This window comes from Melospiza georgiana, chromosome Z (genome assembly GCF_028018845.1).
Source record: "Melospiza georgiana isolate bMelGeo1 chromosome Z, bMelGeo1.pri, whole genome shotgun sequence".
NCBI lineage: Eukaryota > Metazoa > Chordata > Aves > Passeriformes > Passerellidae > Melospiza > Melospiza georgiana.
The window spans coordinates 71,843,338-71,860,331 of NC_080465.1; the positions used below are offsets into that span (position 1 = coordinate 71,843,338).

Here is a 16,994-nt window from a genome sequence, read left to right on the forward strand (position 1 = left end):
CTAAGGCTCCAAGGCAATGGAGCCTTTACTCATCCTTATGAAGTGCCTTGAAATCCTCTTCCAGAGAGATAGGGATTTTTTCCCCCCAGGATAGTCAGTAGGGAATGGTCTGATGCTCATGTTTGCTGAATGGGAAGATGAAGACTGGGTTCCTGGTGTCACTGACATCTTACAGCAAGATCTTTCAGCAAGAGGAGCAGCTTTGTGTCAGGCTAATCCTGCTCCCGGACCATGTGATGTATGTTCCCGTTGTATGTGTGCTTCGTGCGCAAACAGTCATTCCTCAGTTGTGGATAGTCGGGAGCAGCGCAGACGCCCAAGAGCTCAGATCAGCTAATGTGAACACACGCTTCCCCGCCCCCTTCCTGGCATAACTTGTGATCGCAGAGCCATGAAAGTATGTGATCCCTCCCCCAGCACAGACCGATCCCACCCGGCATATGATCTGGGCCCCATGTCAGCCAGAGCAGGCAGCACCAGCCTGCCACGGCGCTGCTCGCAGCCGGAGCTATGACCTTAACGAAGGAGAGCTTCCACGGGGCTCTCCTGCCCGCCTCTGGAGCGGCCAAGGCCGACATGGATGGCCCCAGAGAGAAGGAGGAGGCCCCAAGGCAGGCAGTGATGAGGACTGGAGCAGCGGTGCCCAGGAGGCGAGCGGTGGGAAGGCTGGTCATGCACAGCATGGCCATGTTCGGCCGGGAGTTCTGCTATGCCGTGGAGGCCGCCTTTGTCACGCCGGTGCTGCTCAGTGTAGGGCTGCCCAAGAACCTCTACAGCCTCGTGTGGCTCATCAGCCCTATCCTGGGCTTCGTGCTGCAGCCCGTGGTAGGTTCAGCCAGTGATCACTGCACCTGTAGCTGGGGCAGGAGGCGACCTTACATTCTGGGTCTGGGCATCATAATGCTGTTAGGCATGGCTTTGTACCTCAATGGGGACGTGATGATCTCAGGTGAGTGAGGGGCATGTGCTGTGCTGACAGACAAAACTCATCCTAGCCTTTCAAATCAGAAAAAGGAGAGGGGTTCCCCTTTTCCTTCTTAAAATGCACTGTTAAAATTTGGTATCGTGTGACTCGGGTGCACTGAAGGAGCTGGGGAGCGCCGTAATCTCTGTGTACATTCAATTCTAACACTGCATGTTATGTACCCTGTGCATTGTGTTCTGTAGTCTGTGCATGTGATTGCAGTCTGTTGTATGTTGGTTTGGTTGCCTGACAAGCTCCTTCAGGTAAAGATTTGCTTAGGCCATAGAAGTTTTCATGAGCTAAGATCTACCTTGTTAGCTTAAATGATAGTATTGTTTTTGTGATGTAATACATACCCAAACTGAATCCCTGCTCATCCCTGTTTTAGATGGATTAGTATTCAAAATACTCGCCTTCAATTATTGCAGCACTGGCTTGACTCTTGTACCGTGCTGGTGAAAAACAAAAATCCTTAACTTCTTGAAAACTCAGTTGCAGCTGAAACAAGCAAAATCAAATAGGAGTGACATCCATATTGTTACATTTTGGCTCGGGATATGGCTTCTTAAAGTCTTGATACAAAGTTGTTGCTGACTAGGCAGATGGGGGAGGTGTGTGTTTTATGGATTGATTTATTCTCTCTTCCTTGATATTATTGATATATACTTGATTTGAATATTTGAATATACTTGATTTCATTGACCCAGAGAGAGATGTTGCAGTCAACTCTTGATTATCTAAAGCAATATAAGGGTTGCGCAAAGAGAACAGACTGAAAGTATTACAAAACGCATGTGTTAGGCTACCAGAGCATGCCTTGGAGGTGTTAAGGAATAGATTTAGGATAGTGATGCTCTTGGTTGTGGAGCTTGAAGCATTCTGAGCAGTGTTGGCTCAAGGCAGTAAGTCAGCCTAGCCCAGCTCAGCACTACACAGACTCAGCTCTCCTGCTTCTCTGATGAGATTCTGGTGTCACTGGACTCTCCTGTGTAACCAGTTGTTGTTTAGATTTTGAAGTGTCAGGAAAGACTAAATGTGGTTTTGCAGAACATGGCACTGTTGCTGTCAGAATGAGGGTGTTTTTCTTTTTTTAGCTTTCATCGCTGAGAGAGACAAGCAGCGGACGTGGGCAATAGTCATTACCATGCTGGGAGTAGTGCTTTTTGATTTTGCAGCTGATTTTATTGATGGTCCAATCAAAGCATATTTATTTGATGTCTGCTCTCATCAGGATAAAGAGAAGGGTCTGCATTACCACGCCCTCTTTACAGGTACACTGATCCCTTCTTTTCCTCCCTGCCTCTCAAAGGAGGGGAAGGTAATTGCTTGGGTTTTATCCTCCCTGTGTTTCTAATCTTGAATGAACTGATCATCTGATCCTGCACTTCAGTCACAGGACTTTTGTTGCTGGGTTTTCACTACTCCAGAGAACAGCAACTTGTGATTGCTGCTGCAAAAATCTGAGGAAGGCTGCAGGCACAAATAATTACAGCAACACAGGCATGATTTAAGAGCAGTTAGTTATTTTAAAATGTGAAATAGGGTTTGTCAGTTTGTTTTGGGTTTTTTTCAAGTTTTTTGCTGAGGCAGAAATTCATGGATGTAGCTTATTTCATTGCTGTTGCACATAAAAATAACATTTTTGATTTGTCATGTGACATGCAACAAGAGCTGCGCAAACCAATTGATTCCTATTCTTCAGCAGTGCTCCAGTATATGCTGCATAGAAACAAGAGTTCTGTGTAAAATTCAGAAGGTCACAATTCCCACAAAATAAGACCAAGTGGTTAAGTTCAAACTCCTGCAAATGAAGTTACCAGCTTCATTTGTTTTAGTACATTTTTTAAATGTTATTGTGTTACAGAAGGACATAAAACTGTTGGAACAAGCTCAAAGGAGGGCCACAAAGTTGATAAGGGGACTGGAGCACCTCTCCCATCAAGATGGGCTGAGAAGATTTGGGCTGTTCAGCCTGGAGAAGAGAAGGTTGTCTGGAGACCTCCAGTATCTGAAGGGGGGCCACAGCGAAGCTGGAGAGGGACTCTTCTTTAGGAGGATGTGGGGAAATTTAGGCTGGATGTTAGGAAGAAATTATTCCCTGTGACAGCGATGAGACACTGGAATGAGTTGTCCATGGAGGTTATGGCTGACCAGCCCTGTCAGTGTTCCAGGCCAGGCTGGATAAGGCCTTGAGCAGCCTGGTCCAGTTGGAGGCATCCCTGGATGGGTCTGGATGATCTCTAAGGTCCATTCCAACCCCTGAACATTGATTCCATGGAATCATCTGTACAATGTGAGCCCTGTGTTGAGGAAATGCACAGGGAAGGCACGTGAGGCCGTGTACCTGTGGAGTGACCCAGGAGGAACCTCCTGCCATGTCTGAGAGTAACCCCTGTGAAAACACTAGACAAAAAGCAGACTAGATGAAAAGTCATGCAATCTTTTTACAGCAGATTTTTGTGGGTACTGAACCCCCAGCAGGAGCAGAGACTCATAAACTCAGTAGCAGTTACTCTGTTGAAGGAGGGAGGTGTAGTAGCTAATGAAAAAGGCTGATTTTGGACACATGAAATACCTATATCCAGGAACACAGTTTATAAGGGAAGCTTAAAGCCACATGGGAATTAAATCTGTATTATCCATTGAAACAGATAAAATGTTAAAGAATCACTTGTTTGGAAAAAGAGAGGAGTGAGTGTTTATGTATATTCAGCACAACTCTGGTTGCAATATTTTTTTGGATGATACTGAAAAGTCTCCAAGTTTGAAGCTACAGATTTAGCTGACTCAGTGTACTGATCTGTGAAAGGGAATGTGAGACAAATAATGTGAAATAGGACAGAAATGGGGCAGAGTGTGTGACTTGGCCCAGCATCCTGTGTTCTCCACAGCAAGTTCATCTCAACCCTTCCTAACAGAAAGTTCCCTGGTCTGGTGTTGAAATCCTCCCTTGACTGGAGTTCTACAGCCTCCCAAGGCAGTCTTCTCCAGTAATTTACTGGCCTTGGTGTTTGTGTTCCCTAAACTGCAACATTATTATAAATTCCCTACAGTTTACATTTATCATTGCCCATTTTATCCTTATTAGACACAGACAGCAATCTTCCCATTTCTTGTCCAGGTTCTGTTTTAGATATTGTTTCTTTTTCCTACTTTAGTTCCTCCTTTCCTTTTATGCTTAATATTTCTGAGATTTTACTCTCCAGTTTGCTTTCTGTTTAGGGTTTGAACATGAAACTTGATAGCTTTGAAGTTATGAAACCCATGGCCACTTATTCAAGTGGAAGAAAGAGTGCACACAATCAACATTTAGGCTGCATTCCAATATCATGATGCTTCTTTTTCAAAACAGCAAAATCATTCTCTAATGTCAAACATTCTGTCTGCAAGCATACACTGAAAATAATGTTGTGTAGATTTTCTTTAAAAAGTTATTAATAGCGTAATTGGTTTTTATGAGAACAAGCAAGGATACAGTCCCCTGTGAAATGCCCAATAGTGCACAATGAAAGAGGGCCGTAATCAGACCCAGGAGGGTAAAGAAGGTACAGAAAGCCCAGAACTCAATCAAAATCCCATGGTTTTGGGGGAAGCAAGTGCAGGTGCTGTTAGTTTTTGTCAGATGCAGGGCTTTGCTGTAGACTGTTATCGGATCTCCTAAGCAGAAGGGTAGAAATGCTTCTGAGTTCTGGGGAAGGGGCTATCCCATGGAACTCCCAGCCATCCATGCCCTAGTGCCACCTGGTTAAGGAGGTGTCAGGACCCTACAAAGGTGCCAGCCCCACCAGAGCCTGTGCTGAGTGTAACAGAGGGCACGATCCTGTGCATCTCTGTGTGTGCTTATAGTAACAGAGAGGAGAATTGTAAAAAAAACAGACTGACTGAAAACTGGGTTTATTAACATCAAGGAACAAAGTAGCATTCTCATTTTACCCGTTAGTCTACCTCTTCTGAGAAAATTAGTAAATGGGATTACACACTTATACTTTTTTCCTTTCTGTTTTCTTTACCAAGTGGTGTTGTACTTGGATTTGTGTAAGTAGAAAACAATGCCTTTGGGTTTATTTCCTATTTTAGAAAAAAATCACACGGAGGCAGTATTTCTGTTTGGACTAAGCTAAATACATTTTACAAATTCTAAACTATAGAAACTCTCAAAAGAATTTTAAAAATGTTTGTTCTGTGAAAATAAAAAATGAAAACCACATATTTCTTGTAGGATTTAATTTAGTTTTACTTGCATTATTTACCATTTCAAAGAAAATAGAGCTTGAAAGAGTCAAAAAAAGAAATGGACCCTATTTTGCTGTGTATTCAGCCTATTTCTAGAGAGCTCTGCCTGACAGATCTGAAGAGAGTTTTCAAGAGATGTTTTAGTAACTGCTCATGTATGTGTTTAGCTCAGTATTCCTATTTCTTGTGATAAATATCTGAAGAGTGATTATTCCATCAATTCTAGAGGGCATCACATATTGAGGGTATTATGTGCTCTTTGTTTATTTTGTCAATGCCAGTAGACATTTATTTTTTCCTTTTTTTTTCTCCCACCATTGTAGGTTTGGGAGGAGCCCTGGGTTACCTTACAGGTGCTATGGATTGGGGTCAAACCATACTAGGATATACCTTGGCATCAGAATTCCAGGTGATTTTCTTCTTCTCAGCCTTGGTTCTCATAATCTGCCTTACTGTACATCTGTGCAGTATTCCTGAAGTCCCACTCAGATACGAAAACGAAGAGGCAAAGTTCTTGTTGGAAGAGACTGAACCCCATAGATACCACTCCATAGAGGAGGAAATAAGGAATGGTCACTTAAAACCAACCTGTATGGAAATAAGGGCTGCAGCCAAGCCCGGGAAATGCGCGGCTGCGTCACGCACACAGGTGAGTGCAGAGGAGACTTTACAGCTTCTATCTTGGCATCCTTGGAGACCCCTTAATTAGCTAATGCTGACTGTTTGTAAGGCCCAGGCACAGAAAAGAACCCTCCACTGGGATACAGAGACAGGAGAAAGTCTGCCTGCCTTTTTTTTTCTTTTCTTTTTTTTTTTTCTTTAGAAAGTATTGCCAGCAAGAGGTATGAGACCGGCTAGTTCTGATGCACTGATCCATTGGCAGGGTATGAGGGAGAAACTGGCTCCATTTTCTGCTCAGTGCCAGTCTCCTGATGTCCTCTTCATGTGAATTTTGTAGATAGGATCTACTTTTTCCTTTAGTCTTGGTATAATTAGAATAAAGTTGTGGGCAAAGACTACAGACCATTAATATTCAATGTAGGTCTCTAATTCTCACTGAAGTCCACATGGTTTTGTACATAATACATGTGAAATGTGTGACACTTGGATATTCTGCAACTCAACATTTTTTTGAGCACTAATGTCTTTAAAATTCCTACAGCAATTTAAAAAATTTTAAAATTGTCTACAGCAGTGTTACCTTGCTACCAGAGTTTGAATTTTATTTGAGTGATATTGTAGCTGAGCCTTTGGCAAAATTTTGAGGTGTGAGAAAGCAGTGAGTACTTTTAAATCCTCACTGTTATTTTGTTTCTGATGCATTTTTGTGAGAGATTTCTTCAACCTAAGGCACATAGGAAGTGGTGAATCTACCAGAAAAGTATCTGGAGAGCCCACTTCTAGTATGGTGTTGAGAACTGGTCCAAACACATCCATTTTCTGTTGATGATTGTTTTTACGGTTTGGTTGATGACTTTTAGTGCTAGGAAATCCTCATGGCTACCTCATGGTACCCTAGGTAAACAAAGTATAACACAACAGTGGTGACACAATTGCTTCTCATTTTAATTCCATTTTGATTTCTTGGCATTATGCATATCAATCCCTGATAGACTGATACAAAGGTTTGATAAATCAGGTAAAATATACTAAGCATGTACAAACAGTTATAAGGAGGAAAGCAATACTCTTGTTTAATCTGTAAGTAAAAGGGATCTGTTATCTTTTACTATTTGTAATTTATTTTATAACAGCACTTGGTATTTCTAACTGGAAGAAAAATATTATGAAATTATTAAAATATTATTAAATTATTACAATATTATTAGATGCAAGACATATGAAATGAGCATTGCCTGATGATAATGCAAGGCAAGCACAGAGTGGGGCAGACAGCCAGGCAACAGCTGTGGGCAGAATCTGACAGGAGCACTGTGATGCTGTCTGAGCTTCCCCATCTCAGGCCAGCATGAGCAGCCAGCATCAGCCCTGTTCACTCTGGGCACCCTCCAAATTGTCAGAGATGCTGAGCCTCCCCGACTGCTTGGACCATGCAGGCTCTAAAAAAAGAGAAGGCAAATGAAGATGAGAGAGCGATGCAGTGAAAGTGGGGGGAGCAGTCTGTCGTTTGGGGTAGCCTCTGCCTCGGGAAGAAATAATTCCCTGGAGTCAGTGACATGGGAAACGTGGAGTTCCATGTCTGGCACAGGAGGCGAAGCTGTGGTGGCGAGCCTGTGCCATTGCCCTCCTCTCTGCCTGGGCTGGGCAGCCTGTTGGAGTCCCCCAGTGCTTTGATCAGTCTCATGTCCCTTTGATGTGCCTTTCTTTGTGTGCATGAGTTCTAGACACTCACTGCTTTAATGATCTGTCTCCTGCGGCACATGTTTGCTGAGTCCATTCATTACCATAATCACTTCCTTGAAGAAATGGTTTGGCTTCCTGATTTTCTGTCTCTTTTTTTTTTAATTGTAGGCATCATGGCTATATTTCTTCTAAATTAAGGCCTATGTTCTCACATGCTAATAGCTAACATGATTATTAATGAGATTTGACCTGTTACAGTATGAACAGACACCCAAAGCAATTAGCCTTGTATTCTTTTGAATGGTGCCAAATTATTCAGGGTCCACTGCCATAAAACCTGAGTCATATTGCTTCCTCTGCATTCTTATCATCTTATGCCCTGAGTTGTAGTGATTTTGTAGAGATTATTTGGTATTCTGAGCTTTTGAAGGATAAGGCGCTTAAACAGAGCCAAACTTCAGCACATTATTTAAATTAGCATGCGGTTTGTGTGCTGGTATGTTTTGAATGGTTGCATTAAACATTTTTGGTTTCCATTTCCACTTTCTGGAATATCTAAACAGAAAAAAACCCATTTCTATCTAGCTGTCAAATTACTGTTTGTAATCACTGCAGTGTCCTTTGTAATTCCATGACCTTATCCTCAAACTTTGATTGGAAAGTCTGTTTTAAAAAGCAGGTTGGAAGAATTGCAAACTAAATAAAACCAAGTCAAACGATAGTAATTATCCTTGAAATAACACTAATGAGTTAATCTGGAATTATTTTGTATTCTTTTTATAATTGTAGAAGAATATAAAGCTCACCCTGTTTAAAAAAAGACAATGATGCCAAGTTCCAAGGGATTTGGACAATATACAGTCCAAGGTGGAAGCCAGCAACTTGAATTTTGGCATTCCTATGAGGATTAAAAACCTCACACTGAAGCAAATTATTTTCCAACTTTATATGTGGTGATTATTCATAGAGTAGCTTGCAGCATAGCCTAGTTCAAAGGAAAGGAGATTTGTGAAAAGTATATACAAAAATGAAGAAAGAAAGGAAAAAATGACATCTTACAGCAAATTGAAGACAAGATCCAGTCCAGGAATTTTGAGTAAATTAGCATAATTTTTGCAGTTCTCCCACATTTCATAACATACCTCTTCCCTTACCATCTCTCTAAACACTGTTGTCTTCAAATGTCTTCAGAGAAAACTGGAAGTTTTCCATCATGCACAGTTAAAATAGTATATATTTTTTTCTCTTTAAAAGCAGTGAACCATGCAGGAGCTTTAATACAGGAAGAATTATGTGTAAAAATACCTGATATCAAGCACACCTACAGTAGTTTAAAAAAAAATTAGAAATACAAATGATCTGATGAATGTGACTGGAGAAGAATCTGAGAATTTTGGGGCACAGGGCTGAGACAAGGAGGGAGATTACATGGGGCATTAAAGGCAGTGAGAAAATTTGATTTTCCTCATCAGTGAGATTTGTTAACCAGCACTAATTAAGTTTTGGTTATGAAATGAGTTATTTCTCCCTTGGTATGAGGTGCTCAGATGCTGGAGCTCACATTCTCTGTGCGCTACCATGGGGAACCACAGGTTCTCCCTGCTTCAAGGACAGAGCATAGTGGAAAGCTCATGGTATGCTTGAAGAGGTAGAAGTTTCCCTAGAAAAAGAAGTTTCCTAGGGAATTTAGCACATAGAATGGAAAGGGAATAAAAGGTCTCAGGAATCTGACACCTTTTAATTTTCAGGAAGTATTTTGAGCACAACTTTCTTCTGCGGCAGCTTTAAATTTTCAGTGTAAAGCTGATGGTTTCTATAGAGAAATAACTTTTGTTGCTTGTTGTTTCTGTTGTTGGTTCATTGGGTTTTTTTTTTAAACTCTCTGAGTCTGCTTTGGCAGAAAATTTCCCTGTTATTCTATATGTAAATAATTGTCCTACTGATAATAACAGCAAAAAAATGTTACATTCCTGCTGGTATATTCCATCTCTTCTATATACTTTATAGAATTTATATAAATTGAAGAAAACTCAGTACCCAAGCAACCCTTCCTAGCAAAAAATAAAAGACTTTGGAAGTTTAGCAATGAAAAGATACTACTAAGACCTTCTTTATTTCCTGTCAGCTATTTCATTAGCATTCAGGACAATAACACTGTATTATTCTTGAATATTTGCTTTTAGGAAAAGAGGCAGATGACACTTAAATCCCTCTTGAAGACACTTTTAAGCATGCCATCCCACTATCGCTGCCTGTGTGTGAGTCACCTCTTTGGATGGATGGCTTTCCTGTCCAACATGCTTTTCTTCACGGATTTCATGGGACAGGTAAAGCATAAAATGCTCTCACTACTCCTTCCTTGTAGCATCTCCTCCTCCATCAAAAAGAAGTGAAATGGTGTTTCTATCCTGAGGAAATGACACAGGTGTCAGAGCCATTTGTATCTGGATGGCTCAACAATAGTTTTGTAAACCAGCTAATTGAGGTCAGGCCCTTGTTCCAAGCCTGTCTGGGGAGATCACTGGGGAAAAGTGTAGTATTTGTAAGGCTATTTGTGTCTAAATGTTCCAAGTGAAGCTCTCAGAGCTGGCCCAAACACATCCATTTTCTGTTTTGGTTTCAGAGCTGCTCCCAGCTGGGCAGGTTTTCTGGCTGGGCAGTGCTTGGATGCCGCTGGGCTTGTCCTGGTGTGTGTGCAGCATCCCCACAAAGCCCCTCACCTGCACTGCAGCCTCCCTGGCCTCAGGATGCAGCTCTGTGCACACAGGGAGCTACTTGGCAGCAGAAAGTTTTATCTTCCTGCATTTGTCTGTCCTGAACCCCTTTTCTCAGCAGCTGTTTGCCTTCACAACACCCCCCTAGTGCCTTTTCCGTGCCATTCCCACGGACTGCATGTCCTTGACAGTGACTCTTGCCTGTATGGCCATGTCTGCCTCCTTCCTTCCAGAGCACTAATATGGTCCTGGCACCAATATCTCACTGCCACTCCCTGCTCTTCTGTGGTTTCCACACAGTATTCCTATTTCCTTGCCTTTTTTGTCTATTCAGGCAAGGCAAGAGGGAGGGTTTTTTTCCCTGCAGCGTAGATGAACAACTGAAAGAAAAAAGTTTTGCTTGTCTAAAATAGTAACTGAATACGAGAATAACTGTGTGGAAAAATAAGTGTGTTGAGGAAAATCTGAAAGAGAAAACAGAAAAAAAATTGTAGATAAATTAAGGAAAGAAAGGCTAAGGCAAGAAGACTGAGAGAAGAGAGAAAGTTAGTTGGAAGTGAGACACCTAAAAGATAGAAGAACAAATGAGTAGATTTAAAAATCTGTACAATAGACAGTCCAGGAAAAGGCAGAGGGTAAGAAATGAGGTGGAGCCTGGGATGTGACAGTCCAGGAGATGTGAGTGTGACACCTGGAGAGTTACAAATGGGTGGTTATGGCATGGTCAACAGATCTCGTGGGTGCTCCCTACCAGGGATGGACCCTGTGCCCATGAGAAGGAGGCATTCCCTAGACAGTGCCATTCCTGCCTGCTGTGACTTCTGTGGTGTCTTTCAGGTTGTGTACCACGGGAATCCCTATGCACCTCACAACTCCACACTTTACCTGACCTACAAAGCAGGGGTAGAGATGGGATGCTGGGGGCTGTGCATCAATGCAATTTCTTCATCAGTCTATTCTTGTAAGTACCCATGAATAAACTCCAACACTGTGTTTGCTGTTTGCCATTGTTCAAAAACCATAAGGGGATGCCAAATTACCTGGAATTTGTTCTACATAAAGGCTTAAGGAATGTGACATTCTCAGCATTGTTAGAAAGTTGTATCTTAGCACCAACAGTTCCTGACCACATCATGAGGGGTGACTTTGGAATTAGGATATTGTTCTGCACATGAACTGACCCTGAACACTGAAAATCATTCTGTAAATAGATGCCACACTAAATTCTTAGGTGCTCTTTCACCTAGCAATGCTGTAGGTGTGGGCTCCTGAAGGTGACCTCTCCCCATTTGCATTCCCTGTGTAGAAGTTCTTGCCAGAAGCTTCAATCTTGCTCTCCAAAATTATGCATAAACATGCTAGCACAGCTCTCCAGGTAGTTTTCACCATAACTCTTCCAAAGAATTAAAAACCACCTGATCTGAAAACTCATATACGTAGCATTTTGGGGGTTGATTTGAGCATCTAAAAGAGGCTTGAGGGAAATGTTTTTCCTTTGGAGCTTAACTGCAGGCATTTCTGTGTAGCCCTTCTGTGGATAAACTTCTATTCAGCACAAGCATCTCTGGGTGCAGCTGCAGTGCAAGCTGCAGGTTGAGCTCTGGGTGGTGTGAGCAAGTTTTCTTTGGCAAGTTTATACCTACAATAATCTGAGGTAACTTCTAAAGTCATTAAGATTATCTTCTTCATTGCGTTTTACAAAATACAAGTTTGGGTTTTTTTTCCTTAAAAGGAACCTCCTGATAAAATGTTACCTATTTCTTTTAATCTTATCAGCATTTTCACTTTCTTTCCACAGACTTGCAGAAAGTCCTTCTGCCATACATAGGATTAAAGGGACTTTATTTCATGGGATACCTACTTTTTGGACTGGGTACTGGATTAATTGGCTTGTTTCCCAATGTCTATTCCACTCTGGCTCTTTGTTCACTCTTTGGAGTCATGTCCAGCACACTGTACACAGTGCCATTCCACCTCATTGCAGAGTACCACAGGGAAGAGGAGGTGAGTGCAATGTCCCAAGAAGCATTAATTTTATATCTGTCTGTGTCTGTTCAACCTGTTTTGGGGGTAAACTGGATGGAAAAGAGCAGCTTTTAATTTTAATTTTGAACTATTAACAATGACACATATGAATGGGAAGTTTCTGACAGAGAAAGTTAATATCCCAGCTCCAAACTCTCCAAACAGGCCTTCCATTAAACAAATAATTATTTATCATCACATCTGAAACAAAGACAATCACAGAACATGTTCAGGCAGTAAGCAGGGTGGTCCACTTGTGTTGTCTTCAAGTCCTACCTTCCTCATATCCTTCTTTCCAGCCACATTAGCAGAGGACTTCTGAGGGCCTGAGGTTTTAATAACAAGCCTGTAAAGGCTGTCAGAATTTTTAGTTAACTGAAAAGTGTTACAAAAGCTTATTAGCTCTTAGCTAATAAACAAATGCCATTCAAGTAGAAACATCATTATATAGTACAGTATTAAATCTATACCACATACTCATTATCTTTCTAAATGTCTGTGGTTGGGTTTTCATCCTCCATGGCCTTAAATCCTGTTTCCAAGGAAAATCTGGAAAAACTTGCACTCCTTGTATCATGTTACTGGGCACAGCAGGATCTTCATGTATTGTAAAGTGTTGAGTTCTTTAATGGAAAAGTCCTCTCAAGTCCCTCAAGTTAGTCAAACAGCTGGAAACAAGAAAAATTAAGGAGAGTTGGAAGAAATTAGGAAAAGTTCCAGTATATCTTGGAACATCTGAAGAAATTAATAAAGGCAATGTTGAAATATTGGAAAACCACATAAAACATAGTTTTAAGCAGCAGAGGGGTAGATCAAGTGCTAGACAACACGTCCTACTGTTTTGTACAGCTTTCACCAGCACCTTCTGAGGGATGAACACAAATGAACTCTTTAATTATTCTACTGAATGCTAGGAGGAAGTCTCAAAGTGATTCAATATTTCATATATATGATTAATAATTTTTTGGTTAATTTCTTTGCTCCTTCCAACAGGGAATGATCATGATGTATTATGAACACAAAACAGAAGACTGGGAATGAGCCCAGGTTAGGGTGAAATCTCAATTCTTACCTCAGGTCAGCCAACTCAGAGAGGAGGAGTAAATGCAAAATTTTTATCTGTTTCAAGACAGAAGTGAAATAAAATAAGCTAAAGTGTGCATGAACTTTATAGTTAATAGGCCAATATATTAATGTGTTGCTTAAAAGACAACCAGTTGTTTCTTGTTTGATGTGTGGTATCTGCTATGACAGATGTTAAATGATATATAATTCTATGTTAGATTTTATATTAATGGGTTGAGGCTTAGCTCAAATCTTCTATAATGTACAAGACAGGAAAAAAAAAGAATAAACGTCAAGCACAAGAGTGCATTCATTTACAGATTCATGTATTTGTGGTCAGAACTACTGCCACATAGGAAGACTGGGAACAGCCCAGCAAAATAAATACAATTTATTTTTCAAAGTGTCTAAAATTGGGGCTTTATCATTTCAGAACAAGGAGTGGACATCTTCTCCCACTATGCATTCTACCAAAATCATGTGCTGTGTTTTATAATGCTGCCATTTCAGCTCGTGTTCTGTGCTGCTGTTCCCTAGGATCCAAATTCAATTTTTTTTTCTACTGGATTAGGAAGAGACTGTTTGTCTCCAGTACTTGTGAGCTTTGTGTAGCTCAAAGGCAAGGTAATAGGGTTTGCAAAAAGCAAAAAGCATCTTAATGGCTAAGAGAATTTGGATACCAGAACACCACAATGCCGCTGACCTGCAGTATTGGAACTTCTTGTTGTTGGAATAGAACCTCCTCCATTTAACAGCCTATGCAGGAAGGAAATAAATATGTCAATTATCACATAATTTCCCAGTTAAACTGAGTAATTTCTTTCTGGAAGAAGGGACCCCCAGAGATCATGTAGATCCTTCTCAAGGAGAGCAACCTGGAGCAGGCTGCCCCAGTTCTGGTTTAATGATTCCAAGCAAGGAGACTCCACAACCCCTCTAGTTAACCTGCTCCAGTGACCCACCAGCAGCCTTACAGGGTGCTACTATGTAAGACACTTGTACATAATAAATGAAGGCTTTTGTTCTGCTATGTATCGCAGCAGATACACAGATTAGTAATTAAAAGTGGTCCTCAATAGTGTAGAAGAATCCTAGTCTGGATGTTTGCTTTCAGGTTGCTTTCATCCCCAGCAATAAAAGTATTACATTTGTATTTTAGTGCTGATTTCCTTTATGTGCTTTGAGCCATAACTTCAGGTTCCTGCCTATATGTGTGTGGGGCACATCAGCACTGCTGTAAAGCCTTTGGATGTGGTTCCTCACAACATCCTTCCCTGTAAAGTGAAAAGATGGATTTGATGGAGTGGACTCCTAGATGGAAAAGAAAGTGGTTGGATGGTCACATCCAGAGTGTTGTGGTCGATGACTCAGAATCCACATGGACATCAGAGACAAGTGGTGCCCTCAAGGGTCTGCACTGGGACCAGTGTGATTCACTATCTTCTTTAATGACATAGATGAAAGGATTGCACACATGAAGGACAGGATGCCATCCAGAGGGACCTGGACAAGCTGAAGGAATGGGCCTATGGGAATCTGATGAGGTTTAACAAGGCCAGGTGCTGGTGCTGCCCCTGGGCTGGGACAGCCCCTGGTGCCAGCCCAGGCTGGGCATGAGCAGCCCCAGAGCAGCCGTGCCCAGAAGGGCTTGGGGGTGCTGTGGGTGAGAGGCTGCACATGGCCCAGCCATGGCACTCCCAGCCCAGAGAGCCAAACGTGTCCTGGGCTGCACCCAGAGCCCCGTGGGCAGCAGGGCAGGGAGGGGATTCTGCCCCTCTGCTCTGCTCTGCTGAGACCCACCTGGAGCCCTGCATCCAGCCCTGGGCTCCCAGCACAGGAACCACAGGGACCTGCTGGAGCCAGCACAGAGACATGAAAATGGTCACAGGGCTGCAGCACCTCTCCTGTGAGGAACAGCCGAGAGAATTGAGATTGTTCAGGCTGGAGAAGAGAAGGTTTCAGATTGGCACAATTGTGGATTGTCAGTATTTGAAGGGAGCTTGCAAGAAAGATGGAGAGAGGTTTTCACAAGGGCACATAATCATAGAACAATCAGAAATGTCTTCAAACTTAGAGAGAGTAAATTTAGGTTAGATATCAGGGAAAAATTATTTAGTGTGCAGGTGGTGAGGCACTGGATCAGGTTGTCCAGAGAAGTTTTGGATGCCCCATCCCTGGAGGTGTTTAAGGCCAGGTCGGATGTACCTCTGAGCACCCTGGAAAGTGTCCCTGCTCACAACAAGAGCATTGGAACAAGATGATTTTCCAATTTCCTTCCAATACAAACCATTCTGTGATTCTGTGATGATTCTTTGATAATATGATAGTATGGTTCCTTCAGCCATGAGTCAGAGCGAAATTATTCATGACAGGATGACCTGTACTGTTTAATATCAGTTTGACAGAGATCAAGTTGACCTGAACTTGAAAATCATGTATAGTTTCTCCAGTCAATTTCCAATTCCTTCCTTAAGAGAAGGGATAGAGGGAAAAACTGCAGATGAGAAAAAGTTTGGTGGAAGCTTGGAAAACTCCTGTTACTTAAAATCTCTGTGGTGTAAGAAGGGGAGCAGCGAGCTGTTGACCGGCCCGCTGCCCCGGGGCTGTAACAATGTCTCGGCCAAGAGCTGCGTGTTGCTGACACTGCCCCGTTTCTGGGGCTTGTTCTGTGCTTCTTTGCAGAGCCAGAAGCTGCAGGAAGGGGAGCAAGCAGGGGAGCACGGGCGAGGGAAGGGCATCGACTGTGCCGCCCTGACCTGCATGGTGCAGCTGGCCCAGATCATTCTGGGCGTGGGCCTGGGGCTCCTGGTCAGCGTGGCCGGCAGCGCCGTCACCGTCATTTCGGCATCCACGGTGGCGCTGGCCGGCTGCTGCTTCGTGGCCTTCTGCATTCGCTACGTGGACTAGGGCTGCAGGGAGCCGTCGGAAGGGATCTCCCCGGGGGAGCATTTTCTTTCTGGGTCAGTAGCACTGGTGCTGTTGCTGTGCTGACACTGCTGGCACGTCATCCTCTCTTACCTCCTTGGATCGGTTGCAATTCCAGAGCTTTATGAAATGGAGACTTGATAGAACTGGCTGCCTTATGCCTCGGACACACACACCCACACTCTCCCCCACAGTGTGTTCACATGCTGTGGCATGTGATGATGGTGTGTGTGGCCACGGTATCTTGATGCTCTACACTGGGAGTCATTATGGAACTCCTCGTTACCAATTTGTGAAAGTTAATGGATGAAGAATGTGATAAATTGAAATAATGTAAAAGGACAGAGTTAGGAAGAAAGTTTTTATTTATCTTGTTCTTCAAGCGTCCTAAGTTGGGGGCTGTTCCCTCCAGTAGTCAAAAGCCGCAGGAGATTCAAACAGGTGTCAGAGGCCATGCAGGGTGCAGTTCTGTTATCATTAGTGGTACTGTTAAATGGTTCAGTTAATTACCAGCTACTGTCAAAAGCAGATTTGAGTGTGAAAAATGACTGCAATATAAAAAAGATTGAAGCCTATTGTTTAAAAGCATTATTGTAAAGTAATTATCTTGTACTGGATCCTGCTGCTTCTGTATGAAAAAAGTGAAGGTACTAGCTGAGCTTGTCAGGAAAGTCTGCCTAAAGCTGCTTTGCAAATCCATGTGTAGGTACCTAAAAGTCTGTCCATGGGAAACAGCTGCCATTTTTGCCTTCTTTAAAAAGTGA

General features: G+C 42.5%; 1 protein-coding gene across 2 annotated transcripts; it reads left to right on the top strand.

The window, feature by feature from the left end:
• The first annotated feature begins 510 nt into the window (after positions 1 to 510).
• On the top strand, positions 511 to 16,212 carry SLC45A2 (solute carrier family 45 member 2). Of its 2 annotated transcripts, none has more exons than XM_058044219.1 (7): positions 511 to 949; positions 2,059 to 2,235; positions 5,521 to 5,846; positions 9,685 to 9,828; positions 11,053 to 11,176; positions 12,014 to 12,219; positions 15,988 to 16,212. In XM_058044219.1, the coding sequence occupies exons 1-7, from the start codon at positions 511 to 513 to the stop codon at positions 16,210 to 16,212; spliced, it is 1,641 nt and encodes a 546-aa protein (XP_057900202.1). The 2 variants fall into 2 exon arrangements, with proteins under 2 accessions (XP_057900202.1, XP_057900203.1); XM_058044220.1 differs by having other exon boundaries at positions 5,521 to 5,828.
• The last annotated feature ends 782 nt before the right edge of the window (positions 16,213 to 16,994 follow it).